Source organism: Syngnathus leptorhynchus, chromosome 7 (assembly GCF_054491065.1).
Source record: "Syngnathus leptorhynchus isolate UIUO chromosome 7, UIUO_Slep, whole genome shotgun sequence".
NCBI lineage: Eukaryota > Metazoa > Chordata > Actinopteri > Syngnathiformes > Syngnathidae > Syngnathus > Syngnathus leptorhynchus.
Window position 1 is genome coordinate 12,897,501 of NC_141201.1, and position 25,075 is coordinate 12,922,575.

The 25,075-nt window shown below is 39.3% G+C and overlaps 1 protein-coding gene across 5 annotated transcripts in view; it reads left to right on the forward strand.

The window, feature by feature from the left end:
• Window positions 1-1,980: 1,980 nt before the first annotated feature.
• akap1b (A kinase (PRKA) anchor protein 1b) overlaps window positions 1,981-25,075 on the forward strand; it is a 56,392-nt gene continuing 33,297 nt past the window's right edge. Inside the window, exons 1-4 of one of the 5 annotated variants that reach the window (XM_085917254.1) lie at window positions 1,983-2,159; window positions 7,547-7,648; window positions 18,594-20,128; window positions 21,697-21,821. In XM_085917254.1, the coding sequence (XP_085773380.1) occupies window positions 18,619-20,128; window positions 21,697-21,821 (1,635 nt within the window). In that variant the 5' untranslated portion in view covers window positions 1,983-2,159; window positions 7,547-7,648; window positions 18,594-18,618. Of the gene's footprint in view, window positions 2,160-3,112; window positions 4,056-7,546; window positions 7,649-18,593; window positions 20,129-21,696; window positions 21,822-25,075 lie in introns of those variants that run through there. The other 4 variants (XR_015066773.1, XM_085917253.1, XM_085917257.1 and 1 more) reach the window with 4 other exon arrangements.

Consider the following 25,075-nt stretch of genomic DNA (forward strand, 5'->3'; position numbering starts at 1 on the left):
GAGAACCTCAATGTTGAATAGACGTTTAGATGTTCAAACGATCACTATGTTAATAGCTATTTGCCATCATTCGAACGTCTACTCAATAAATGTCTAAAAAAACTTTCACATATAGATGTCTCATAGACGTCTATGCCATAGACGTCTATAACATGGACGTCTAATAGATGTCTATTAGACGTCTATGCTATAGACTTGTACGGCATAGACGTCTATATTTGTTAGACCTTTAGACAATTTTTAGACGTGTTTTAGCCGAGACGTCTGGTTCGCATATTCATGGATATTAGATGTCAAAATGGTCGCAGGGATGGCTATCATGAAAACTTATTGACAGCTTTTTATGTGGTAGCACCAATTTGCCGTTGCAACCTGCATTTTGCTGTATCAAAGTAAATGTCATGAAAAGGGGAAAAACACTACATGGAAGCACAATGTGTTGTGTTGGGTTCTTTAAAAATACAGATTGCTGGTTTGAGTTCACAGGGAGCCAGGCTCTTTATTCACTGTACATACTGCACTCTAGCGTTAGAAATGAGAACTACATTGCTATGAATGACGCCACACAATATACTAGGTTTCAAGGTGTAACTGCTGAAGTCTACATGCAATTGTATCTTTCGCCACTAGGTAAAGCTCTTGCAGCTCTAGCGATAGTTCAAAGTTTTACATGGTGCGCAAATAATTTTTGTGTTAATTTGTTTTTATATCTTATTTGTACATAGTTTGCAGCAGTGTATTGTTAATATTAAGTTGCGACATAACCGAAAATAAATCTAATTTTGAGGGCACAAGAATTGGGAGTGTGACGTAATGCTGCAACGCGATAGAAAACAGTTATTTGCCGCATCTCTCAATTGAGTGTCGGAAATTTAGCGTGCGGAAATGTGAAAGAAATCTGTGTCACCGATTATTTTGCAAACGGATAATTGTGTGCGTATGAACTGGGAAGGGACGGGGGAGAACACGCTTGCACTCGATCATGAGCGCTCGCTCATGTGGGGTTTCCCGTTCGTACGCGTTTCATTTCTGTGGCTCGTTCCCGGGCGCGTAGGTCCCCGCGACAGTGCTAGTAGGCCATATATGATTGATTTTATGACACGATGCTTCGGGCCGGTCTAAATTTAGACACGGATTTGTTTTGGCCCGCGGGCCGGACTTTGGCCATCCAACTAAATGCAAGATTGTATAAATGAGTTTTTTTAATCGTGTCTTGAATTATTCTACTAAGGTAGCAGCTTTGATATTTGTGGGTAGGGCATTCCAAAGCCTTGGAGCCCGAACAGAAAACGCTCTAGAACAGAGGTGTTGAACTGGGAAGACCAGAGAGTAATACATTGAAATAATGGAGGCGCGACATAATAAATGCCTGTACTAGGATTTTAGCATTAGTACTCAAAGAAACCCATTTAAGAATGGATACTGTGAAGGTAAGAAAAATGCAATTCTAGTCATATTCTTGATGAGAGATGGAAAAAAGAGAGTTGGGTCAAATGTAAAACCAAGGTTTTTCAACAAATCACTTTGGCTATTTATTATCAATTTATTATTATTAATTTGTCAAGACTCAGAGTAGTTTCCTTGAACAAGTGCCGATGACAAGCAGGGCAATTACCAACACCTAGTGGTTTTATCTGGGTTACAAAGTCAGAAATCTGAAAGACATCCATTGTTTAATTACAACGAGACGCACCATTATAATACAGCAATTACACAAATTTGTTGATACAGATGAAATAAAATACAATGATGTGGCGAGCAGGGTTTGACCCCCAGGCTTTCAGTTTGATGTGTTTAAGATTTTATTTCTGTCTCTATGTAAACGACGTAGCAAATTTCTAAAGTTGATACAGCTTTTCAAAATGTTTTCATTTCTCAGTAAATTAATTGTCCTTTATTGTAAGTGCAAGAGTCTGTTGTGTGGCGCAACCTCAGTTCGCCGTGCAGTTAAATTACCACGAGACTACAACTCATGTACCTCTAATTATCATCGCGAGATTTGAGCTGCTGTTTGGTGTTCTTTTTTTTTTTTTTTTAAGCCTGATACTACTCTGCAAACACGTGGGGGAGAGATTGACTTTGTACCTGGACACTTTTTCAAAATCGACGTTTACACTGGGTTGTTCTCACTGTGGCGACATCAAGGGCCTTAAAATACTGTAAGTGAAATCTACAACTCTCATTCATTTGCGCCACCAAGCATGTTAAAGTTAGCTGCAAGTTCACTCCGCGTGGCTGGGTCAGAAATTCTGACTGCGGCGATGCAACGTGGGAGTTTTCGATTTTTGCTGTTGTTGTTTTTAAACACAGCCTTCGTGTTGCTATCATGCATTTCTTTAAAAGCCATCGCCGTTATTCTGTCCGTGTCATTGAGCAACTAGCATCATCTTCCAACCTTTCTTACTTGCGTAGACAAGGTAGCCAATATCCCTCTTGTTATTTATCTAACTTGGCAAATTCATCACTCTTTGGTGGTAATAATAACTGGAGCTAATGTCCAGAGTATTGGCAATGTGCCATACATTGATAGCAGCACTTTGCAAACTGGTTTCATTTTCGGCAGGCCGGTTAGCAAGCTAACGTTAAGGTCTTTGGCCCATTCGGTGGAACAATGGCTGAAGTGACCTCAAACATACATTGGTCACCATTTTACTGCATTTTATATTGATGTAATTTCGTTAATAAATTACTAAAAATAGACGAGGACGACACGAAACTGTTCTTAGACACAAGAGATCTGTTTTAGGATGCAACCCCCGGTCAGAGTCGTTTGGCCAAAAAGAAACCACTTTGGTAATTCTACTTGCCGACTGTCATTGACCACCGTTACCGTTAATTCTACCTCATTGATTAGAATTTTCAAAATTGTTTGTTCGTAACGTAATGTGTGTCAAACACTGCGGCCTCCAAACGAGCTATGCTTTTCCCCCAACAGTTCGGTTAGCATTAGGTCACAGTTATTAACGTCAGATTTTTCTAAAACACCGGACGCACAGTAACATAATTTACTTATTTGGACGTAACTTCGCATTCTAAAAAGCTAACACAATATGTGAACACCGTGCACATTACGCATTCACCGAGTATTTTGATATTGCATAATGGTGGTCTTGATTTCTGTCGCCTCCTTGGTATTAGTAATATAATGTTGTTTTAGTCTGCATTGTTGTGGCAATGTTTTAAGTGTTGACATATCAGAAGGCTGTCAAGCTTCAATCAGTACAAAAAATGGTTGGACGCTTAATTGACAGTATGCCCTTTGTAGTATCCTTTCAAGGGGAAAGACGTCCGAGTTGTTTCAGTTTCACGCTTGTGGTTGTCGATGCTAACTTGTCGGCAACCGTTTTAACCACTCGTTAAAAGCGCTTACCAAATGTGATGAAACAAAGCGGTGAGGACCCAAACGGGATTGTCTTAAATAAAACTTGTCACTGGTTTTGCATAGGAGTTAAACGTTGTTAGCTCCACTGACGTTAGAGGTTGGTGTGACTTAAGTATGCTCAGCAGTGAGCACCAACAGTATAATTCTAGTAGCACATGGGATACGTTCGAGTTGGCATTTTCTCCTTATTTCGAATGTTCAGTTAGCTTTTAGTGCTACATGTTTTACTAACAAGATATCATGTAGAATTTAGCCTGCAAAGCAAATCATGTTAACTCCCATGATCCTTGCTAAAAATCTGTACCAACATTTCAAATTGGAATGTATGATGAATAATAACTTCGAGATATTGCAAATATTTTTTGTTACGCATTTTTTTTACAGCAATTTGAACTTTTTTTTATTTCAAAACTACCGTAATTTTCGGACTATAAGTCGCTCCGGAGTATAAGTCGCACCAGCCATAAAATGCACAATAAAGTGAAAAACAACATATATATAAGTCGCACCGGAGTATAAGTCGCACTTTTGGGGCAAATTAATTTGTCAAAATCCAACACCAAAACCAGACATGAACCAGCAACAACAGGCTAAACCATACGGAATGCTAACGTGACATATACACAAACGAGGAGCTGAGAACGGGCCTGACGTAACATTCTGAGTTATTCAAGTAAGTATTACATAAATATAACGTTTATAAAACCATCTGTCACTCCAATTCATTAAATCTATCGATCGTGCTTTATGTAAACAATGCCGCATATGCTGACGTCGGACCCATTGTAAGTTGAATTTCTAATTATTCCACAGACCCATATAACGATAAATATATATATAATATAAAGTATATTTCAAATAACTATCATATTTCAACAATATTATCAAACCACCTGTGTCACTCCAAATCATTTAATCCATCGATCAAATTCCTCGTTCTTTATGTCAACAACGCTGCTCGTACGCTGCAGAGATCTAGTATATAACTATATTGTAGCGTTAACAAAGTACCAGGAAAGACGTGGGTTTATATAACAACAATATTATCAAACCATCTGTGTCACTCCAAATCATTAAATCTATCGATCAAATTCCTCATCCTTTATGTCAACAAAGCCGCACGTGCGCCGCAGAGATAGAGTATATGACTACACTGCTCAAAAAAAATTAAAGGAACACGTTGAAAACATCAGATTTCAATGGTGAAAAAAAAAGTTGGATATATATACTGATATTGGCAGTTTAACTATATTGTAGCATTAACAAAGTACCAAGAAAGACGTGGGTTTGTAAAAACGGCTCTTTATTTAACAAAACAAGAGTTCAACGAGCCACTACTGAACTTCCAGGTAGAAGGTGGAAGAGAGCTCCATAAATAGGACCGGGCTTGCGTAAAAGCCATGTCGAAGCCCCATCCGCCGTCCCCGGACAGCCACCCAGTCGAGCGCCGGCCCCCGACTTCCATCCACGGAGGTGAAAGAAAGCTCCGTAGAGTATGACCGGGCGTGTGTAAAAGCCATGTCTGAGCCTCATCCACCGTCCCCGGACAGCCACCTGGCCGAGCGCCGGTCCCCGACTTCCATCCACGGAGGTGAAAGAGAGCTCCCGTCGAGAAGGACTGAGCGTGCGTAAAACCCATAATAGTTTTTCAAACTTTCTGTGTCACTCCAAATCATTAAATACTTCAAACTCTTCATCCTCTTTGTCACTTACAAACAAAGCCGCTAATGATGCCGGTAGTACGTGGGGCCCTTTGTCATCTTCGTCATCCTGTGATCGAATCCTTTGCCCTTTATGTAAGCAACTGCCGCGCCACTGACGTCACTTGAAATTCAAATTACAGCAATTCCTTTGCGACATCGCGGTTTGTTTATCGCGGTTTCACTACATCGCGGATTTTTGAATTTTGATAATTTGTAAAAAAAAAAAAAAAAAAATCACATAAGTCGCTCTTGAGTATAAATCGCCCCACCCCACCAAAACTATGACAAAAACTGCGACTACGTTTTGTAAGTACAGGCGTTCGTAAACAGAAGTATCACTGTACTACACTTAATTGTGAGTTTATGGATGACGGGCTGGTCTGCTGGATACACATGTATGAAGAACTCGACCTTTGTTTAATTCAACGTTACCCACCATTTATCGTAACCAAGGTACATATTTTAGATTGGAAAAGTTCTTGTCATACGACTTGGCAACAAAATTTTTATTTAAAAAAAAGCAAAAAATTGTTAAGTACAGTGCACGATGGAGCACTGGTTAGCACGTCCGCCTACAGTTAAGAGGTTGCGGGTTTGATTCCAGCCCTCCCTCTGGAGTTTGCATGTTCTCCCCTTGCCTGTGTGAGTTTTCTCTGGGTAACCTTACACCAAAAATATACATGGTAGGCCGATTGAGCGCTCAAAATTACCTATAAGTGTGAGTCAGTGTGGATGTTTGTTTGTTTCTGTGTGCCCGGTGATTTACTGGTGATCCCGCCTATTGCCAGTAACTGCTGGGATAGGCTCCGGCACACCCGTGAACCCCGTGGGGACAAGCGGTATAGAAAATGAAATTTTTAATAAAATATTGTATTAAACGTAGAGGTACTGGTTAAATATGTAACGTCTTATCCAGTAGAATAGCATTTAACAGTTTTTCCTGTAAGGTGGTTGGAATAGGGACTTTTTAACTTTAATAGGACAATATTTTTGTCAAATCAATTGACATCGGATAATGTGATGGCGGGTTCTTTTTAGGTCCGTTGTAGTGAAAAGGGAGCTGAGCCAAAAGACGATTTACCAGTTGATCTATGCTCCTGCCCTCACCGATGGTCATGAGCTATTGGTTATGACCGAAAGAACAATATCCCGAAATGAGTTTCCTCCGCAGGGTGTCTGGGCTCTCCTTTGGAGATAATGTGAGAAGCTTGGTTATCCGTGAGGGACTGCTGCTCCTCCATGTTGAGAGAAGCCAGATGAGGTGGCTCAGGCATCTCATTAAGATGCGTCCTGGACGCCTCCCTGGTGTTCCGGGCATGTCCCACCGGCAGGAAACCCAGAGGATGACCCAGGACGTGCTGGGTAGACTGTCTCTCAGCTGACCTGGGAATGCTTTGGGATTCCCCGGAAAAGTGGAAGAAGATGGGTGGATGGATGGATGGATAATTTGACACAGCCCAACTGATAATGCCTCACGGTGATGATCCACACTGGTCGAGAATCACTGGTTTGGGTCACCTATCATGTTGTAGTATTTGTATAAATCATACATAATTGATTTCACAATTACATCGTGTAGAATACATTCAGAAGAAAAAGATCTGGGTTGTTCTGATCAGGGGTTTAAGATACTGATAGCAATACCGATCATCAGTTAATCAGCAAAGTCTGCAGAAGTTGGATCACAATCCTAATAGTTTGAATCAGGTTTGTTACGGCAGGGAGGCATAAATAACATCCATAAAACCGGCCCTCGGGGCCCAGAATTGAACACCCCTGGTGTAAAGCCTGATGCAAACTTTGACACCATCTTACAATGTCAAATCAACAGAAGTGTAAAATCCAGGTCCAGAAAGTAAATACAGAAAGCAGCAAGTTTTGTCACTATGCCTGAATTTGGGCTCTAATACTAAACCTGCAAAATTACCTTGATAGCGTAACTGAAACTATCACGGCAAAAGCTTAACCAAGCAGGAAAGTAATAGCTCATATCCAAACAACTTAAAACACAGGGTCAAACTCAAGGCCCGGGGGCCAGATACGGCCCGCCACATCATTTTATGTGGCCTGCGAAGACAAATTGTGCATCAAATTCGTGTCATGACTAGATTTGCAAATTGTCTTCAGTTTTAATAATATCCTTTTTTTAATATATATTTGACCAGTTTTTACTCATCTGATTTTAAAACGAGTTATTTGTCAGTTTGTTTTGTAGCTTTTACTGTATATAATATGAGGTGCTCATACATTTATTTGGGTTGACAGTCATAATGGCCCTCCAAAAGAAGCTATGACTACAATGCGGCCTGTGAAAAAAATGAGTTTGATACCCCTGATGTAGGGGTATACTCGCCTGACTTGTCTGTGGGCAGCGTGGGATCAATTCACACTCGGTGGTGGTGTGCATGTGGTTGTGACTGGTTGTTCGTCTTTGTGTCTCCTGCGACTGGCTGGCGACCAGTTCAGGGTGGAGGCTGTCAACTGGGATAGGCTCCAGCACACCCCGCGACCCTGAATAGGATAAATGGTGTTGGAAATGGATGGATGGAAGTTCTATGTTGCTGTGAGTACCATCTACCAAAATATTCATTGTAATTGTGAAGTTTTATCAATCAGTACACTCATTTAAACAGTTTGAAATAAATTATCGCCAAACATTTTTTATATTCTACTGATCGATTTATTTACATACATCACTAGGGGTGGGTAATATAGCCTCAAATATTTCTCACAGTATTTCAAGAAAATTTGCCGTTCCAATATTTTTGATGATATGGGAAATACTTTATGAAGACTATACTTTTGATCGGTGCTTTATTGCACACAATATTTGAGCCAAGCATTTTTCCCCTCAATTGAAATGTAAAAGTGAAAATATAGTACAAGTGTGACAGCTTCATATTTAAACAAAAATTGACCAGTTAATGTTTTCCCTGATCCTTTTATACTCTATGTAACAACTGCCTAAAATTTAAACAATGAATAAAGAAACTAGCAATTAAGAATGTAGGGCTGCAATGCAGGATTATATTATTAATATATTCTTGTTCTACACCATTCACTTTATTATTAGTGTGAAAGCCTTCACACTTACGTTATTCTACACATTTACTTTATCAGTGTGAAGGCCTAACTTATGTTGTTCTACACCATTCACTTTATTGTGTGAAGGCCTTCGCCTTCACACTATTGTTATTCCTGTCCTTCATTGTGTGAAGGCGAAGGCCTTCACACTATTCTTATTCCAGGGATGAGAATTTTCTGCGGATCCGCGGATTTCCGTGGTTTTTTACGCCGAAAGTATCATTTTCGTGAATCGTGTAAATCCCATGAGAAAATTATTTTTTAATATATGGGGGGAGCGGCCGGCCAACGTTAGCCTTGGCGACTTGCAAGCATTCTCCCGCCCGCTGCGATGGCATATTTAGGTTTTGTGTATTCTCTCTATCGTTAAAGAACAAATCACACACACACACATATATATATATATATATATATATATATATATATATATATATATATATATATATATATATATATATATATATATATATATATATATAAAAATCTGTCCTTTTCACAAAATTGACAAATTTCCGACCAATTTTTTCCCATTCATTCTTTTTTTAGAATATTTTGTTTTTGGTTTTCAACAAGAGAATATATCTACAACTCCAATCCCTTTCCCCTACCTGCCCACAAACACACTGAGGAGGATAAAAATAAGTAAACAAACAAACAAACAAACAAACAAACAAACAAACACAAAAGGAACAACAAAAGACGAAAAACATTTGAGAAAATTGTTGAGAAAGACAACATTAATCAACAGTGACCACTGACAACATATCCATTACAAAGCTGGCAATGTGTCCATATACCGTAATATTCGAACTATAAGTCGCTCTGGAGTATAAGTTGCACCAGCCATAAAATGCACAATAAAGTGAAAAAAAACGTATATAAGTCGCACCGGAGTAAAAGTCGCACTTTTGGGGCAAATTTATTCGTCAAAATCCAACACCAAGAACAGACATGAACCAGGAACAACAGGCTAAACGATACTTTATGCTAACGTGACATATACACAAACGAGGAGCTGAGAACGGGCCTGATGTAACATTCAGAATTATTCAAATAAGTATTATATAATAATACTTATTTATAATATTTATTTATACTTCTGTATATATTTATAATAATATATAATAAAATCATCTTTGTCACTCCAATTCATTAAATCCATCGATCGTCCTTTATGTAAACACCGAGCCGCCCTCCATATAACGATATATAAAGTATATTTCAAATAACTATCATAACAACAATATTTCATATCAAATATCAAACCCTCTGTGTCACTCCTAATCATTAAATCCATCGATCAAATTCCTCGTCCTTTGTCAACAATGCCGCGGCGCGCCACACAGATTTAGTATATAACTATATTGTAGCGTTAAAGTACCAGGAAAGACATGGGTTTGGTAAACGGCTCTTTATTTAACAAAGCAAGAGTTCAACGAGCCAACAACTACTGATCTGTAACAAAAAAACATATACAAGTTTCTACACGAAAGAAAATATATCAAATAACTCTAACATAAATAAGTTTTTCAAACCTTGTGTCACTCCAAATCATTAAATCCTTCAAACGTGGGGCCCTTCGTCATATTAGTCATCCCGTGATTGAATTCTTTGTCCTTATGTAAATAATCGCCACTCTGCTGACGTCACTTGCAGTTCAAATGACAATAATCCCTTGCTACATTGCGGTTCGTTTATGGGGGTTTCACTACATCGTGGATTTTTGAATTTTGAAAATTTGTGAAAAAATTCACATACAAGTCGCTCCTGAGTATAAGTAGCCCCCTCCACCCAAACTATGAAAAAAACAACGCGACTTATAGTCCTAAATTTACGGTATGTTAAATACGCCTGCCACATCTCTTTATAAGTATTATAGTCATTCCTTATTATATATGTAATTTTTTCCAGTGGGGCACAGCCCTGTGATGGCTATGCAATTCCTGGCAACGCACAAGGCCAACGAAAGAAACCTCTTCTGAGCTTTTTTTAGTTGGGCATCCATACTTATAGTATTTCCTAATAAGCAGGTTTGTGGGTCTAATGGAAGATGCAATCCTAGGAGTTGTCATGATGTCAGAAAATTAATGCCAGAATGTATTTTTGTGCATGACCAAGTGCAGTGCAAGAATAAACCCTCTTCTAGGCTACACCTAAAACAGGTTGGATATCTCAGATTTTTATTTATGTAATTTCTGTGGCGTGAGATAGTTTTGGTGAAGGAAGTTATAACAGGTCAGCCTGTATCTGGAATTAAGAGTGGCAGTTAAACATTTTCTGCACAATTCAGCCCAGAGCGCAGAGCTTATTGTTACACCCAAATCAGACTCCCATTTCTCCCTCGTTTTATGTAAACCTGGTTTTGGAGCAGCGTCCATAAAGAGGGAGTACACTTTTGAAATTAGTCGAGGTGCATTACCATCATGAAACAGTCTTTCTAGATTGCTTAGCATGGGTAAAGTCATTTCAGGTCCCAAAACAACAAAAAAAGGATCTTAACTGTAAATAATGAAAGACGTTTCAGTTGGCCAGTTCATATTTCCTCCTAAGGTACTCAAAAGACATCAGGTGTCCATTTTCATAACAGTCCTCCAAATAATGAATCCCTTTCTGGTGCTACATTTCCAGGATCTTGTTGCCCACTGACATAGGTATGAGTTTGTTCTGTTTCAATGGTGTTTTGGGTGAAAATATATATTTTTTGTCCAATGTTTTTTCGAATGTCATGCCACATTTTAATAATGAGTCAAGATAGGGTTGTCAGTCCTTCTAGAAATGGCTGTGGGTGTCTATTTATAGATAAAGTCTGCAGAAACATTTTCTTTATGAACATGCATTCCAATCGAAACCCAAGGTGGGACATTTTCTATCTAAAAAAAAAAAAGGAAACAAGTCGTGTATGGGCAGCCAAATACTTTTCAAGATTAGGCAGTCGAAGACCTCCCAGCCAATCCAAATGTGTGCAAAACTGTTTTTAATTTCGCAAGGGCAGTCAGAAGGTTTTGTTAAATACAGTATTATATCATCTGCCACAAGATTAATTTTGTGTGTCGCCTGGCCCAATTTCACACCCTTTATCCCCGAATCTTGTCTGATTATCTCAGTCAAAATTTCGACCACTTAAACGAACAGCACCGGGGGATAGAGGGCAACCTTGTCTGCTTGATCTACTGAGGGGAAAAGCAGTGGACGTTTGTCCATTAATAATTATTTTGGCCTGTGGTTTCTTATAAAGTGTTTTGACCCAATTAATAAAATAGGAAACAAAACCAAATGAATTGTATGTAGAACCTTGAATAAATAGGGCCACTCAAGCCTATCGAAGGCCGTTTTGGCGTCCGGGTAAACGATTATACTAGGTTCATTACTGGAAGTCGCCATGTGAATAATATTAAGTAGCCTACACATGTTGCTGGCAGAGGATCTCCTCTGGATAAAACCTACCTGGTCTTGGCTTATCAGTTTTGGTAAGAATCGACTCAACCCTTTTGCTATAGCTTTAGAAATTAATTTATAATCTGCGTTTAAGAGGGAGATTGGCCTAAAAGATGTGCATTTTAAGGGGTCCTTTTTTTGTATTACTGTAATTATTGCCCTTGAAAATGAATCAGGGAGACTTTGTGTTTTAGATGCTAAATTAATTACATCCATAAGGAGAGGTATAAGCAGATCCTTAAACTCTTTATAACATTCAGGGGGAAACCCATCCTCCCCTGCAGATTTATTAGATTACAGTGCAGACAGAGTGTTTTCAATCTCCTTGGTAGTAAATGGTGAATCTAATTTCTGGTCATCCTGATTCAGTTTAGGTATCTCAACATTATTTTGGAGTGTATCTATCGTGGACAGAGCTGCTGGTGATTCAGACTCGTATAAATTAACATAAAACCTTTTAAAAGCATTTATTTCTTTTGGGTTCTGTGTGATACAGCCATGTGCATCTTCAATTTGGTTAATTGTTCTTGAACTCTCCTCTCTCTTTAGCTGCCAGGATAGGACTTTATGGGCTTTCCCCCAATTCGTAGTACCTTTGTTTTGTTCTCATATCTTTTTCAGCCCTATAAGTGCATAACATATTATACTTGAATTTTTTATTGACTAATAAACTGTCTATTTTCTTGTCCCCATGTTGTTGAAAGTCCTTTTCCAGCCCAAGAATGTCTTTCTCCAATTCTTCCATTTCTGCTACATATGATTTTTTTTTTAAGACCTTTTGTATATGAGATTTTTTGTCCTCTTAAGCTTTTAGTGTGTCCCATAGTATGAAACTGTTGGGAGATGAAGGACAGTTCGTTTCGCAGAATAGTTTGATTTGATCCCTGACAAAGTTACAGAAATCACTCTTTTTAAGGAGGGTCGGGTTCAAACGCCACCTTTACATACTAGCCATTTTCTTTTATAGCATTGCTATATATAGTGAGAGGAAAATGATCAGAAAGAATCCTTAGCAAATAGTCAGACTCTAGTGCTCTGTAAGCCACATGTGTTGACAAGAAGAAAAAAATCTATTCTCGAATGTGAATTATGACGGTTTGAATAAAAGGACTAGACTATGGTTTGGGGGTATAATTGCCTCCAAACATCTGTTAGATTTAAATCTTTCATAAATGATAAGGTTGTTGAGGCTGATTTAGATTTTAGTGGGGGTAGCTGATTTGTCCAAAACTGGGTCTAAACAGTTTCTCCTCCCATGAGAATATGTTCACGACTTCCTGATACTTTAAGAAAAATATGCTGGATAAAGGAAGTGTCGTCATAGTAAGGGGCATAATTAATAAGGTCCACTGTTCAGAATAAATTATACAATTTATGAAAACGTAGCGACCTAGAAGATCACTTATTATTTCCTGAACTGTAATGGGTATGTTTTTGTTTATCAAAATAGCAACTCCTCTGGCCTTGGAGTTAAATGGTGAAGAAAAGACTTGGCCAATCCATCCTCTTTTTAGTTTATTATATTCCTGTGCAGTAAAAGGAGTTTCCTGGATAAAGGCTATGTCTGTTTGAATCTTTTTTTCAATATGATAACACCCTTTTCCTTTTAATGGGTTTGTCAAGACCATTGACATTAAAGCTAACGAATTTCACCACCTTATTCATGTGAAAAGTGACTTGCTTTGTAGCATCTCAGCCAGATGTTGAAAGACAATGCCTCTGAAAACAAACCAGAAAAAAAAACAAAGAAAGAAAACCCTCCCCGTTGCCCACGGCACCGACCGCCTGAACACTCGGTGTCATCCAAAAAAACCAACAACGACCTCCGTTGAATGCTCCCAAAAACTATCAAGCCCAACTAACACTTTACTGGGCCCGGATCTCTCTTATAAACTGATAATCATTTGGTATAAACAACTTCAGATGTAAACATTGTAACACCCACAATACCCAGAGGTAAATGAAAGTTTAAGTGCAACCTCCCAGCAGTTCCAGGAATTGTTCTCTCTTCAGAGGAGAGGAGTTGTGGTACTGCACCTGTAGTCTGGTCATCTGTGAGAGACAGGACTAAGTGCCTCCCGGGAGACCTCGGAGAAAAGATGCTGCTTCGTCAGGTGATTTGAAGAACTTTTTCTCTTAGTTAGGTAGGTTGACTCTCAAGGTTGCTGGGTGGAGGAGGTTGAACTGGAGCTTTATTTGCATGCAGTTCCTTCTTAACATAGTTGTATTCCTTTCTTCGCTTCACAAGTCTTGCGCTCAGGTCAGGGAAAAACATCACTACTCCACCTTTAAAGGTAGTCGGTTCACCTTTCTCTCTGGATGTTGTAGCGGCCATTTGAAGGATTTTATCCCGGTCTTGGAGCTTGAGTAGACGGATGAGGATGGGTCTGGGTCGCGTCTCTCCTGACGTGATGAATGTTGGGGACCCCTTGGGCTCTCTTGATAATCAGTGGGTCGGGGAAATTCTGTTGTCCCAGCACGGAGGGCATCCAATCAGTGAAGAACTGCACCTGGTCCTTTCCCTCTGCGCCCTCCTGTAGACCAACGATGCGGACATTGTGTCGGCTTTGATTCTCCAGCTGGTTTATTTTGTCCACGAGAGAGTTCCCATTCATTCGTAATGGCAGATTCAACATTTCACATTTACGTCATTCAAGTTTGAAATTCACATCATTTAGCACATTCAAATCACATTGAATACATTCCCAACATTGCCAAATAAAAAAAAAATTGCGTTTTCACGTTTGAAATTTGCAAAATTTCACCAAATTTCATTTTTCACTTCTAATTTATACATTTTTCAACCGATTCAACCCGTTCCAACTTTCAACTGTTAATATTTTGCCTACCTATTCAACAAATTCACACTTACCAAAAATGCCACATTTTCAATTTTGAAATTCACACCAAATTTTCTGAATTTTTTTCCCCCTTCTAATTTCTACAATTTTCAACCGATTTAACCCGTTCCAACTTTAAACATCACTCAGCAGCATTCCCCAAGTATTTATTCAACTTCTTCGCCTTCACACGCAAATTCTCCAGGAATTGCATTTGCTAGGTATATTTTATTCTCCTCACTTTTCTGTCCTTCTACTACTTCCATATAATTCAACCGATTCACTCCATTCCACTTTTGACGTATTCCACATATTCACAGCATGAGCGCTTGCATTTTTCTCATTCCAAATATTTTCAGTTTTCGCAAAAATCGCACATTTATGACCAATCTTTCCCCATTCATTCTTAATGGCACATTCAACATTTCACATTTACATTGGTCCAGTTCTAAATCAACTTCATTCGGCACATTCAAATTACATTCGGAGAGATTTGCGACATTCCCAAAATTGCCAAATTAAAACATTTCACGTTTTTACGTTCGAATTTTCCGCAAAATTTCAAAATATTTCGTTGTCCACCTCTAATTTCTGCATTTTTCAACTGATTCAACCCATTCTAACTTTCAACTGTTAATCTTTTGCCTACCTATTCCACAACGTCCCACTTCCCAAAAATTCCAAATGTCCAAATTTGAAATTCACGCCAAATTCCCCCACATTTTATTTTTCCCTTCTAATTTCTACATTTTTCCACCGATTCAACTCGTTCCAACTTTCAACTTTTCATCTTTTGCCTACCTATTCCACAGCATTCAGCACATTCAAATCACATTTGGAAAGATTCTCGACATTCCCAAAATTGACGAATTCAAAAATTTCATGTTTTCACATTTAAAGATTTTCACCTCTAATTTCTACATTTTTCAACAGATTCAACCCTATTCCACAACTTCCCACTTGCCAAAAGTTCCCAATTTTTAAATATGAATTCACGCCAAATTCTCAAAAATTTCGTTTTCCCCTTCTAATTTCTAAATGGTTCCACCGATTCAACCTGTTCCAACTTTCAACTGTTCATCTTTTGCCTACCTATTCCACAACTTCCCATTTACCAAAATTCCAAATTTTTTATTTTGAAATTCACGCCAAATTCTCCAAAATTTCGTTTTTCAACTCTGATTTTCTAATTTCTACATTTTTCTACTGATTCAACCCGTTGCAACTTTGAACTGTTCACCTTATGCTTACAATATTCACCGCCTTCACCCCCACTTCCACTATGCTTACCCAAATTCACCGCTTTACCCCAATTTCCACTGTGTGGCGGCCATCATAGATTGACCCAGAAGTGCCCCATAATGAACACGAAATGAATCGAAAGTGCCCCAAAACAAACAGGAAGGGCCCCAAAACGAACAGGAAGTGCCCCAACATGAACAGGAAGTGAACCGGAAGTGCCCCAATTTTAACAGGAGGTGAACCGGACGTGCCCCGAATCAAACTGGAAGTGACCCAAATTAAACTGGAAGTGACCCAAATTAAACTGGAAGTGACCCAAATTAAACTGGAAGTGCCCTAAATCAAACCGGAAGTGTCCTAAATCAAACTGGAAGTGTCTTAAATCAAACCGGAAGTGGCCCAAATAAACCAGAAGTGACTTAAATTAAACCGTAAGTGACCCAAATAAACTGGAAGTGACCTAAATCAAACTGGAAATGCCCCAAATAAACCGGAAGTGCCCTTTTACAATTTTTGTCCGATTCAACCCGTTTTGAATTTCAAAGTGAACCTCTTAAAACCGTAGTTTTCCTTTCCTTTCCTAATTTTTTAAAAAAGTTTTAATTCCCATTCATTCTCCATGGGGCATCTAACACTTAATGTAACTTCTACATTTTTCAACCGATTCAACCCATTTCAACTTTAAACTGTTAATCTTTTTCCATCTTATTCCACAACTTCATACTTACCAAAATTTCCACATTTTCAATTTTGAAATTCATGCCAATTTTTCCAAAATTCCGTTTTCCCTTCTAATTTCTACATTTTTTTAACCAATTCAACCCGTTCCAAAAGTTTGGAACTGTTCATCTTTTCCCTACCTATTTCTCAACTTCCCACTTGACAAAAATTCCCCATTTTCAATTTTGAAATTCACGCCACATTCAACCCAATTGTGGGTTTCACCTCTTGTTTTTGTGATTCAACCGATTCAACCCATTCCAACTTTCAACTGCTCATCATTTTCCTACCTATTCCACAACTTCCCCTTACCAAAAATTAAAAATTTTAAAATTTGAAATTCACCCCAAATTCTCCAAAATTTCGCTTTACACTTCTCATTTCTATAATTCTCAAGTAATTCAACTTGTTTCAACATCATTCTGCAGCATTCCGTCAGAATTTATTCAGTTTCTTTGCCTTCACATTCAATTTCTGGAGAAATCGAGTGTGAAGGCGAAGAAACTGATATACAGTATACAGTATTAGGGGTGATAAGTCAAGTCAAGTTTATTTGTATAGCCCTAAATCACAAGCAGTCTCAAAGGGCTTCACATAGACAAACAATTGACAATTATTCTCAAAGCATCCCCTGATCTTGAGCTCCCAAAAGAGCAAGGAAAAACTACCAGGGGAAAAATGAGAAACCTTGAGAAGGGACCACAGATGAAAGGATCCCCCTTTCAGGATCACCAGGCTGCAATGGATGCAAAGAGGGCACATAAAATACAAAATATGGAAATCAAAAAGTGGATGTCCAGGCCAAAGCGAAGAGCTGTCGGAGGAGCCCTCGATCGTACTGGCAGTGTCTTCGAGGAGGGTAATCTGCTGTAGTTCCCTCATCCTGAATTTGGTCCACGAGACTCTAGATAGCCGCTGTCAGCTTGGGTGTCACCTAATGTCACCTATGTCTCCCAGCCAGGGAGGGGGAAGTGGGGTCGGGGAGAGGGAGCAAAACAAACTCCAGCCGAATCGGCCACTACAGGTTAATTAAAGGTACATTTTAAATTTATATTTAATTTTCGGACTATAAGTCACGCTTTTTTTTCCCTTAGTTTGGGTGGGTGGGCGACTTATACTGATGAGCGACTTATGTGATTGTTTTTTAACAAATTTTCAAAATATAAAAAATAAACCGCGATAAACGAACCGTGATCCAGCAAGGGATTGCTGTAGTTTGAATTTCAAGTGACGTCAGCGGCACGGCCGTTGTTTACATAAAGGACAAAGACTCGATCACGGGATGACGAAGATGACGAAGGGCCCCACGTACTACCGGCATCACTAGCGGCTTTGTAAGTGAGACGGAGGACGAAGAGTTTGAAGGATTTAACAATTTGGAGTGACACAGAAGGTTTGAAAAACTATTAGGGCTTTTACGAACGCCCGGTCCTACTCTACGGAGCTCTCTTTCACCTTCGTGGATGAAAGTCGGGGGCCGCCGCTTGGGTGGGTGGCTGTCCGGGGACGGTGGATGGGGCTCGGATATTGCTTTTACGCCCGCCTGGTCCTATTCTATGGAGCTCTCTTCCACCTCCGTGGATGGAAGTTCAGTAGTTGTTGCCTCGTTGAACTCTTGTTTTGTTAAAGAGCCGTTTACCAAACCCACGTCTTTGCTTGTACTTTAACACCACAATATAGTTATATACTAGATCTGCGGAATAACGACGAGGCTGACGTCAGGGCGCACGCGCGGCGTTGTTGACAAAGGACGAGGAATTTGATCAATGGATTTAATGATATGGAGTGACCCAGATGGTTTGATAATATTGTTGTAATATGATAGTTATTTGAAATATACTTAATATATTGTTATATCGTTTTTCCTCCCTTTCCTGTAGGGTGGACCCCCCCCCCTCGAACAACAGCAAAGAAAACAACACCTATCGTAATCAGTTCTAGCAAGAGTAATATTAGCATTAGCCATATGTAAAATAGTTAGGTTGCTTTGCATGTCAGCAGTGTTGTATCCAATACCATTTCTACTATTGTTAGGGACGTTGCTCCTTCAAAACCCCACTCGGTTATACTATTTTAAGTATTGTTATGGATAACTCTTGTGTAAGTTAGGCTTTTGTTTAAATGTGTAATTTAAAATTACAGCTCACATCTCAAATGAGATAAATCTTTCCTTTTCCCTCTGTTCAGGTGTAGTTGCTAGTGTCCTGAGGAGATGCCTCTAAGGTTTCGCTCGATTGTGCCCTACACACTACCTGGAGTCCTTGCACTAATCGGCTGGTGGTGGTACACCTCGCGTAAGAAAGAGCGCCTCATCAGCCATGATGCCCCAGATGAAGGTCCAACTAATGCAACACTGAGCTCGTGTCTAACAACGGGAATGGGGCCCAATGGTGTTATTGAGAAAGACACATTATCTACTACACACAACACAAATCATCACTTGACCTGCAGAGATCCACAACCCAGTATAAACGATGAGCAGGAAAATATGTTCCAAAATCATGTTGATGATACAGACACAGCATCCAATCTGAGGCAGACTCTTAAAGAGACAGCTGTTGAAACATGTGGAATACAAGTGAAAGTTCAAAAACCCATAGTTTCAACTCTGCTGCCGTATGAACAGGATGAGAGTTTCAATGGATCAGTAAAAGATCATGGAGACCTGAAAAAAAGCCCAGTACCCTCCTGTGGTTCAGAAGCAAATCTCGATCTAAAGAGAAAGCCAACGTGTGCTTCAGAAATCACTGTCAAAGAGATGGTCTTGTCCTGCCAAGTCACCAATATTACCCCTTCAACCACTACGACGTCAGGGTGCCTTGCTAATGCAGAACGGCCTGAGCCAGAGGGTGAAGTTGCTCAGAGCCACATCGCAATGACAGCACAGAATGATGGCTGTGCAATCATACCCATTGAAGCGCAGAGAGTGGTCTCATCACAGTTCGAGTCTCGAGACAAACACATTTCACTGCAAGATTTAAATCAACACATTCTAACCAGCACACCCAACTCTCAGGTGTTGACTCCCAAAGCCCAAACTACAGCTTTGACATCACAGGAAATCCAGGTTCACAGCCATTATGGTGAGGAGCAAGCTCTGGAAGTTCTGGCAGCTGGACTCATAACGGAGGTCATCTCAGCAGCCACCCAGCAGGTCTTTGGTGGCATCAACGGCCAGGTTTCTGACTCAAGCCAGCAGTGTCACCATCCTCGATTGTCAACCCACCATCAAACAGGCTGTGAGGAAACCCAAAACAAAGAGCAAGTGATGCCCAATGGGTCTTTTACCGACTCATTATGGGAGTCTTTAGAGGTTAATGAATTAGTGCAGACAAACTATACACAAAAAGAACCTATGCCAAAACTGTCTCACCAAATAGCAGACAGTATACCTCTACTGAACAACATTGTGAAAGGCGATGAATCAACTACACAGACTGAGGACTCTGCTTGCAGCACCTGTCACTTCGAGGACGGCATCAGCAATGAGAATCACCAACACAGTCTAATGGACAGCAAAATGGATGTCTTCCAAATTACAGACTTGTCAGAAAAAGAAGTAACACAAATCCAATCACTTATTGAGACACCCGGAGATGAAATTATTTTCCCTTTGGCTGAAGAAAATTCAGTGGATGCTGTGTGTGGTGTTAAGATGCTTGACGGAATAGACGTAAGGAATGGACCTCAGGGGTGCGAAGTGGAAACAGACCAGTCTGGAGGTGAGTTACACATCACTTTTGATCAAAGTGAAATATGCGGTGGAACCTCAAAGATAAAGCACGGCGATATGGTCTAAAATTCATATCATTGTATCAATTGCATCCCTTCAGGGAAATGGTTTCATGACGTAAAATAAAAAATATTTTTAATTAATTCACCAAATAAATAATTTTTGAACAGAACCCAAATGTATGAAATAACGGTAAAAATTAGGAGAGAACCTTTATTGTGCTAACCTCAAGTCAGAATGAAATGTTTGCACTCCCTAGTAGTGCAAAATAATGCAAACAAAAATAAGATTGCTCATATTTTGAATGAAAACAGTATAAATGGCTTTCAGTTTCATATATCATATAATTCCTTCTATTCTCTGTGCCATTTTTTGTCTTTACCAGTAATATTTTCAAATGTAGTAGGAAGAAAGCAAGTCTATTCAACTCGAAGGCTCAGATCTCAAATGACAAAATCAAAAATCAGCATTCAAAATAAATTTGTCAATAAATTGAATTGATAGCTACAGTAGTTACTACCTTAGATATTTGTTTATACACAGATATTTCAGGACAATGTAGGCTACTTGTACAAATGTATTTTTTTTCTCTATGTGCATATTCCCCCCCACCCCCTCATCTACTGTATACACAATTGAACTATGGTTTAAAGTATAACGTCACTAATTTTAATTACTAACTAACTAATTTTAGACTTTTTTCTGTAGATTGCGATGACCACTGCAAGAAGTTTGGTTAGAACCGCGTTACGGCGGAGAGCCAGAGGCTATGGACATACATTTTGTATTACAATAACCGTAATTTCGCACCTGATTATAAACTGTACCAGCTAAAATTAGGGGAAAATCTTGTTTGCTCATATATAAGATGCACTGGACTAAAACATTGCAAGTCTTTAAATGTTCAATTATCATTTGCAAGAGAATATACAAAGAGGATTGTCAGGGAAGAGATTATTAACAATATTTATTGACAGAAATGAAGGAGCTCTGCAAACATAAAAACGTGCAAAAATCTCAGCGACGACTAGGGCTGGGTATCATGGCCAATTTCCTAAATCGATTAGATTTAGATTCTGAAGGTACTAAATTGATTAATTTCAATTGAATTCGATTCAGGTCGAATCGATTCAACCTGCTCTTCAATAATGAATATAGCTCAACTCTGTTAAAAAATACACAACTATTTTTTCTCGTCAGGTTTCAGGTGCAAATTTGAATTAAATTGCACAAGGGCACAAAGGCATTGCTTCAGTGCAAAATATTATCAACAAAACTAAAAGTTTAATGAACCTCAAGGCATTCACACTTTGACTGTAAACAAAACTGTCTTATTTCAGTAATGCAATTGAAAATATATTGCAAATGGCATTGTTGAAGTAAAAAAAAAAACTAAACTAAAAGTGCGGCTTATAGTCAGGTGCAGTTCATTTTATTTTCAAGGGGCGTGCAAACAAAGCTGATCATTACAACTGGCAAGTTATGTCTAGATTCTTAGTGTTGTGTTAACTTTGTTTATGGTGCTGAAAATTGATGACTGTACCTGCCTCTGTCTAGGCTCTGATGTGAACAGTATGGACTCTGTGGATAGTGGCTGTACTATGGGCGCGAGAGAAAGTTATAGTACCCATCCTTCCTCTTCAAGGTCTGACCTAGTCATCTGGGAGATTGAAGTGCCAAAGGTGAGGCATTACAAGTCTTATACAGTCCAATTTTCCCACCTTTTTAGCACAGAATTAAAGAGGTTGCTACCTTTTCATAAATATTCCTTCAGAATTTAGGGCCTGACCCCAACCTCTTGTAGAGGTGTGCCTATGGCTGGCATGATTGTTCATGAACATTACAATAAAACAGAGACATACTGTATTTTTCGGACTAAAAGTCGCTCCGGAGTAACTTCGAGATATTGCAAATATTTTTTGTTACGCATTTTTTTTACAGCAATTTGAACATTTTTTTATTTCAAAACTACCGTAATTTTCGGACTATAAGTCGCTCCGGAGTATAAGTCGTACCAGCCATAAAATGCACAATAAAGTGGAAAAAAAAACACATAAGTCGCACGGGAGTATCAGTCGCACTTTTGGGGCAAATGTATTTGTCAAAATCCAGCATCAAAAACAGACATGAACCAGCAACAACAGGCTAAACAATACGGTATGCTAACGTGACATATACACAAACGAAGAGCTGAGAACGGGCCTGACGTAACATTCAGAGTTATTCTAATAACTATTACATAAATAACACGTTTATAAAACCATCTGTGTCACTCCAATTCATTTAATCAATCGATCGTCCTTTATGTAAACAGTGCTGCGTACGGGCGCCGTCGGACTCGCCGTGATTTGCAAAACCATCTGTCACTCCAATTCATTAAATATATCGATCGTTGTAAGTTGCATTTCTAATTATTCCACAGACCCATATAACGATATATAAAGTATATTTCAAATAACTATCATATTAAAACAATATTATCAGACCATCTGTGTCACTCCAAATCATTAAATCCATCGATCAAATTCCTCCTCCTTCTTGACAACGCCGCGCACGCGCGCCGCACAGATCTAGTCTATAACTATATTGTAGCGTTAGCAAAGTACCAGGAAAGATGTGGGTTTATATAACAATATTATGAAACCATCTGTGTCACTCCAAATCATTAACTCCATCGATCAAATTCCTCGTTCTTTGTCAACAATGCCACGCGTGTGCTGCAGAGATCTAGTATATAACTATATTGTAGAGTTAACAAAGTACCAGGAAAGATGTGGGTTTGGTAAACAGCTCTTTATTTAACAAAACAAGAGTTCAACGAGCCAACAACTACTGAACTTCCAGCCACGGAGGTGGAGGAGAGCTCCATAAATAGGACCGGGCAAGCATAAAAGCCATGTCCAAGCCCCATCCACCGTCCCCGGACAGCCACCCGGCCGAGCGCCGGCCCCCGACTTTCACCCACGGAAGTGAGAGCTCCCGTCGAGAAGGACTGGGCGTGCGTAAAAGCCATAGTAGTTTTTCAAACCTTCTGTGTCACTCCAAATCATTAAATCCTTCAAACTCTTCGTCCTCCGTGTCACTTACAAAAAAAAGCAGCTAATGATGCCGGTAGTACGTGGGGCCCTTCGTCATCCCGTGATCGAATCCTTTGTCTTTTATGTAAACAACCGCTGCGCGGCACGGGTGACGTCACTTGCTGTTCAAATGACAGTAATCCCTTGCTACATCGCGGTTTGTTTATCGTGGTTTCACTACATCGCGGATTTTTGAATTTTGAAAATTTGTGAAAAAAATCACATAAGTCGCTCCTGAAAAGAAGTCGAACCCCTCCACCCAAACTATAACAAAAAACGCGACTTATCGTCCGAAAATTAGGGTAAGTCACACTGGAGTTTAAGTCCCATTTTGGGGTAAATTTATTTGGCAAAATCCAACACCAAGAACAGACCTGAGCCAGCAAACACAGGCTAAACGATACGGTACGCTAACGTGACATAAACGCAAACGAGGAGCTGAGAACGGGCCTGATGTAACATTAACAGTTATTCAAACAACTATAACAGACCACGTTTATCAAACCATCTGTGTCACTCCAAATCATTAAATCCATCGATCGAATTCGTCCTTTCTGTAAACAACGGCGCGTGTGCGGTGCGCCGCTGACGTCGGACTCATCGTCAGTTGCAGTTCAAATTATTCCACAGGCCCATATAACTATATATAAACTATATATCAAATAACAATAAGATAAACAACAATTTTATCGAACCATCCGTCACTCCAAATCATTCAATCCATCGAAACATTCATCCTCTGTGTCAAAAAAACAAAACAAAAAACAAAACCGCTGTTGACTCCGGACCGACATGCGCCGCTGACGTCAGCCTCGTCGTCAGCCTCGTCGTCAGTTGCGGCTCCAATTATTCCACAGATCTATGTCTATAACTATATTGTAGTGTTACCAAAGTACCAGGCAAAATGTGGGTTTGGTAACCGGCTCTTTATTTCACAAAACAAGAGCTCAACATGTGTGTGCTCCATGCAAACGCCTTCCCGTACCATTTGAAAAACTATTATGGCTTTTACGCACGCTGGATCCTATTCTATGGAGCTCTCTCCGCGGCTGGAAGTTCAGTAGTTGTTGCCTCGTTGAACTCTTTTGTTAAATAAAGAGCCGTTTCCCAAACCCACGTCTTTTCTTGTACTTTGTTAACGCTACAATATAGTTATATACTAGATCTGTGGAATAATGACGAGGCTGACGTCGGGGCGCACGCGCGGCGTTGTTGTCAAAGGACAAGGAATTTGATCGATGGATTCAATGATTTGGAGTGACACAGATGGTTTGATGATATTGTTGTAATATGATAGTTATTTGAAATATACTTTATATATCGTTATATGGGTCTGTGGAATAATTAGAAATGCAACTTACGAGTCTGACATCAGCGGCATTGTTTACATTAAAGACGATCAATGGATTTAATGAATTGGAGTGACACAGATGTTTGATAAACCTGTTATTTATGTAATAGTTATTAGAATAACTCTGAATGTTACGTCAGGCCTGTTCTCAGCTCTTTGTTTGTGTTTGTCACGTTAGCATACCTATCGTTTAGCCTGTAGTTGCTCATTCACGTCTGTTCTTGGTGTTGGATTTTGTCGAATATATTTCCCCCAAAATTTGACCTATACTCCAGAGTGACTTATATATGTTTTTTTTCACGTTATTGTGCATTTTATGGCTAATGTGACCTATATTCCAGAGAGACTTTTAGTCCGAAAAATATGGTACGTCAAATAACTATAACATGAATAACAAGTTTATCTAACCATCTGTCGTTCCAAATCATTAAATCTCCTGACTCCGGAAGTCAGTGAATGGACCTCATTATCAGTGAGGCTCCTATTATTCCACAGCCATATTGCGCCC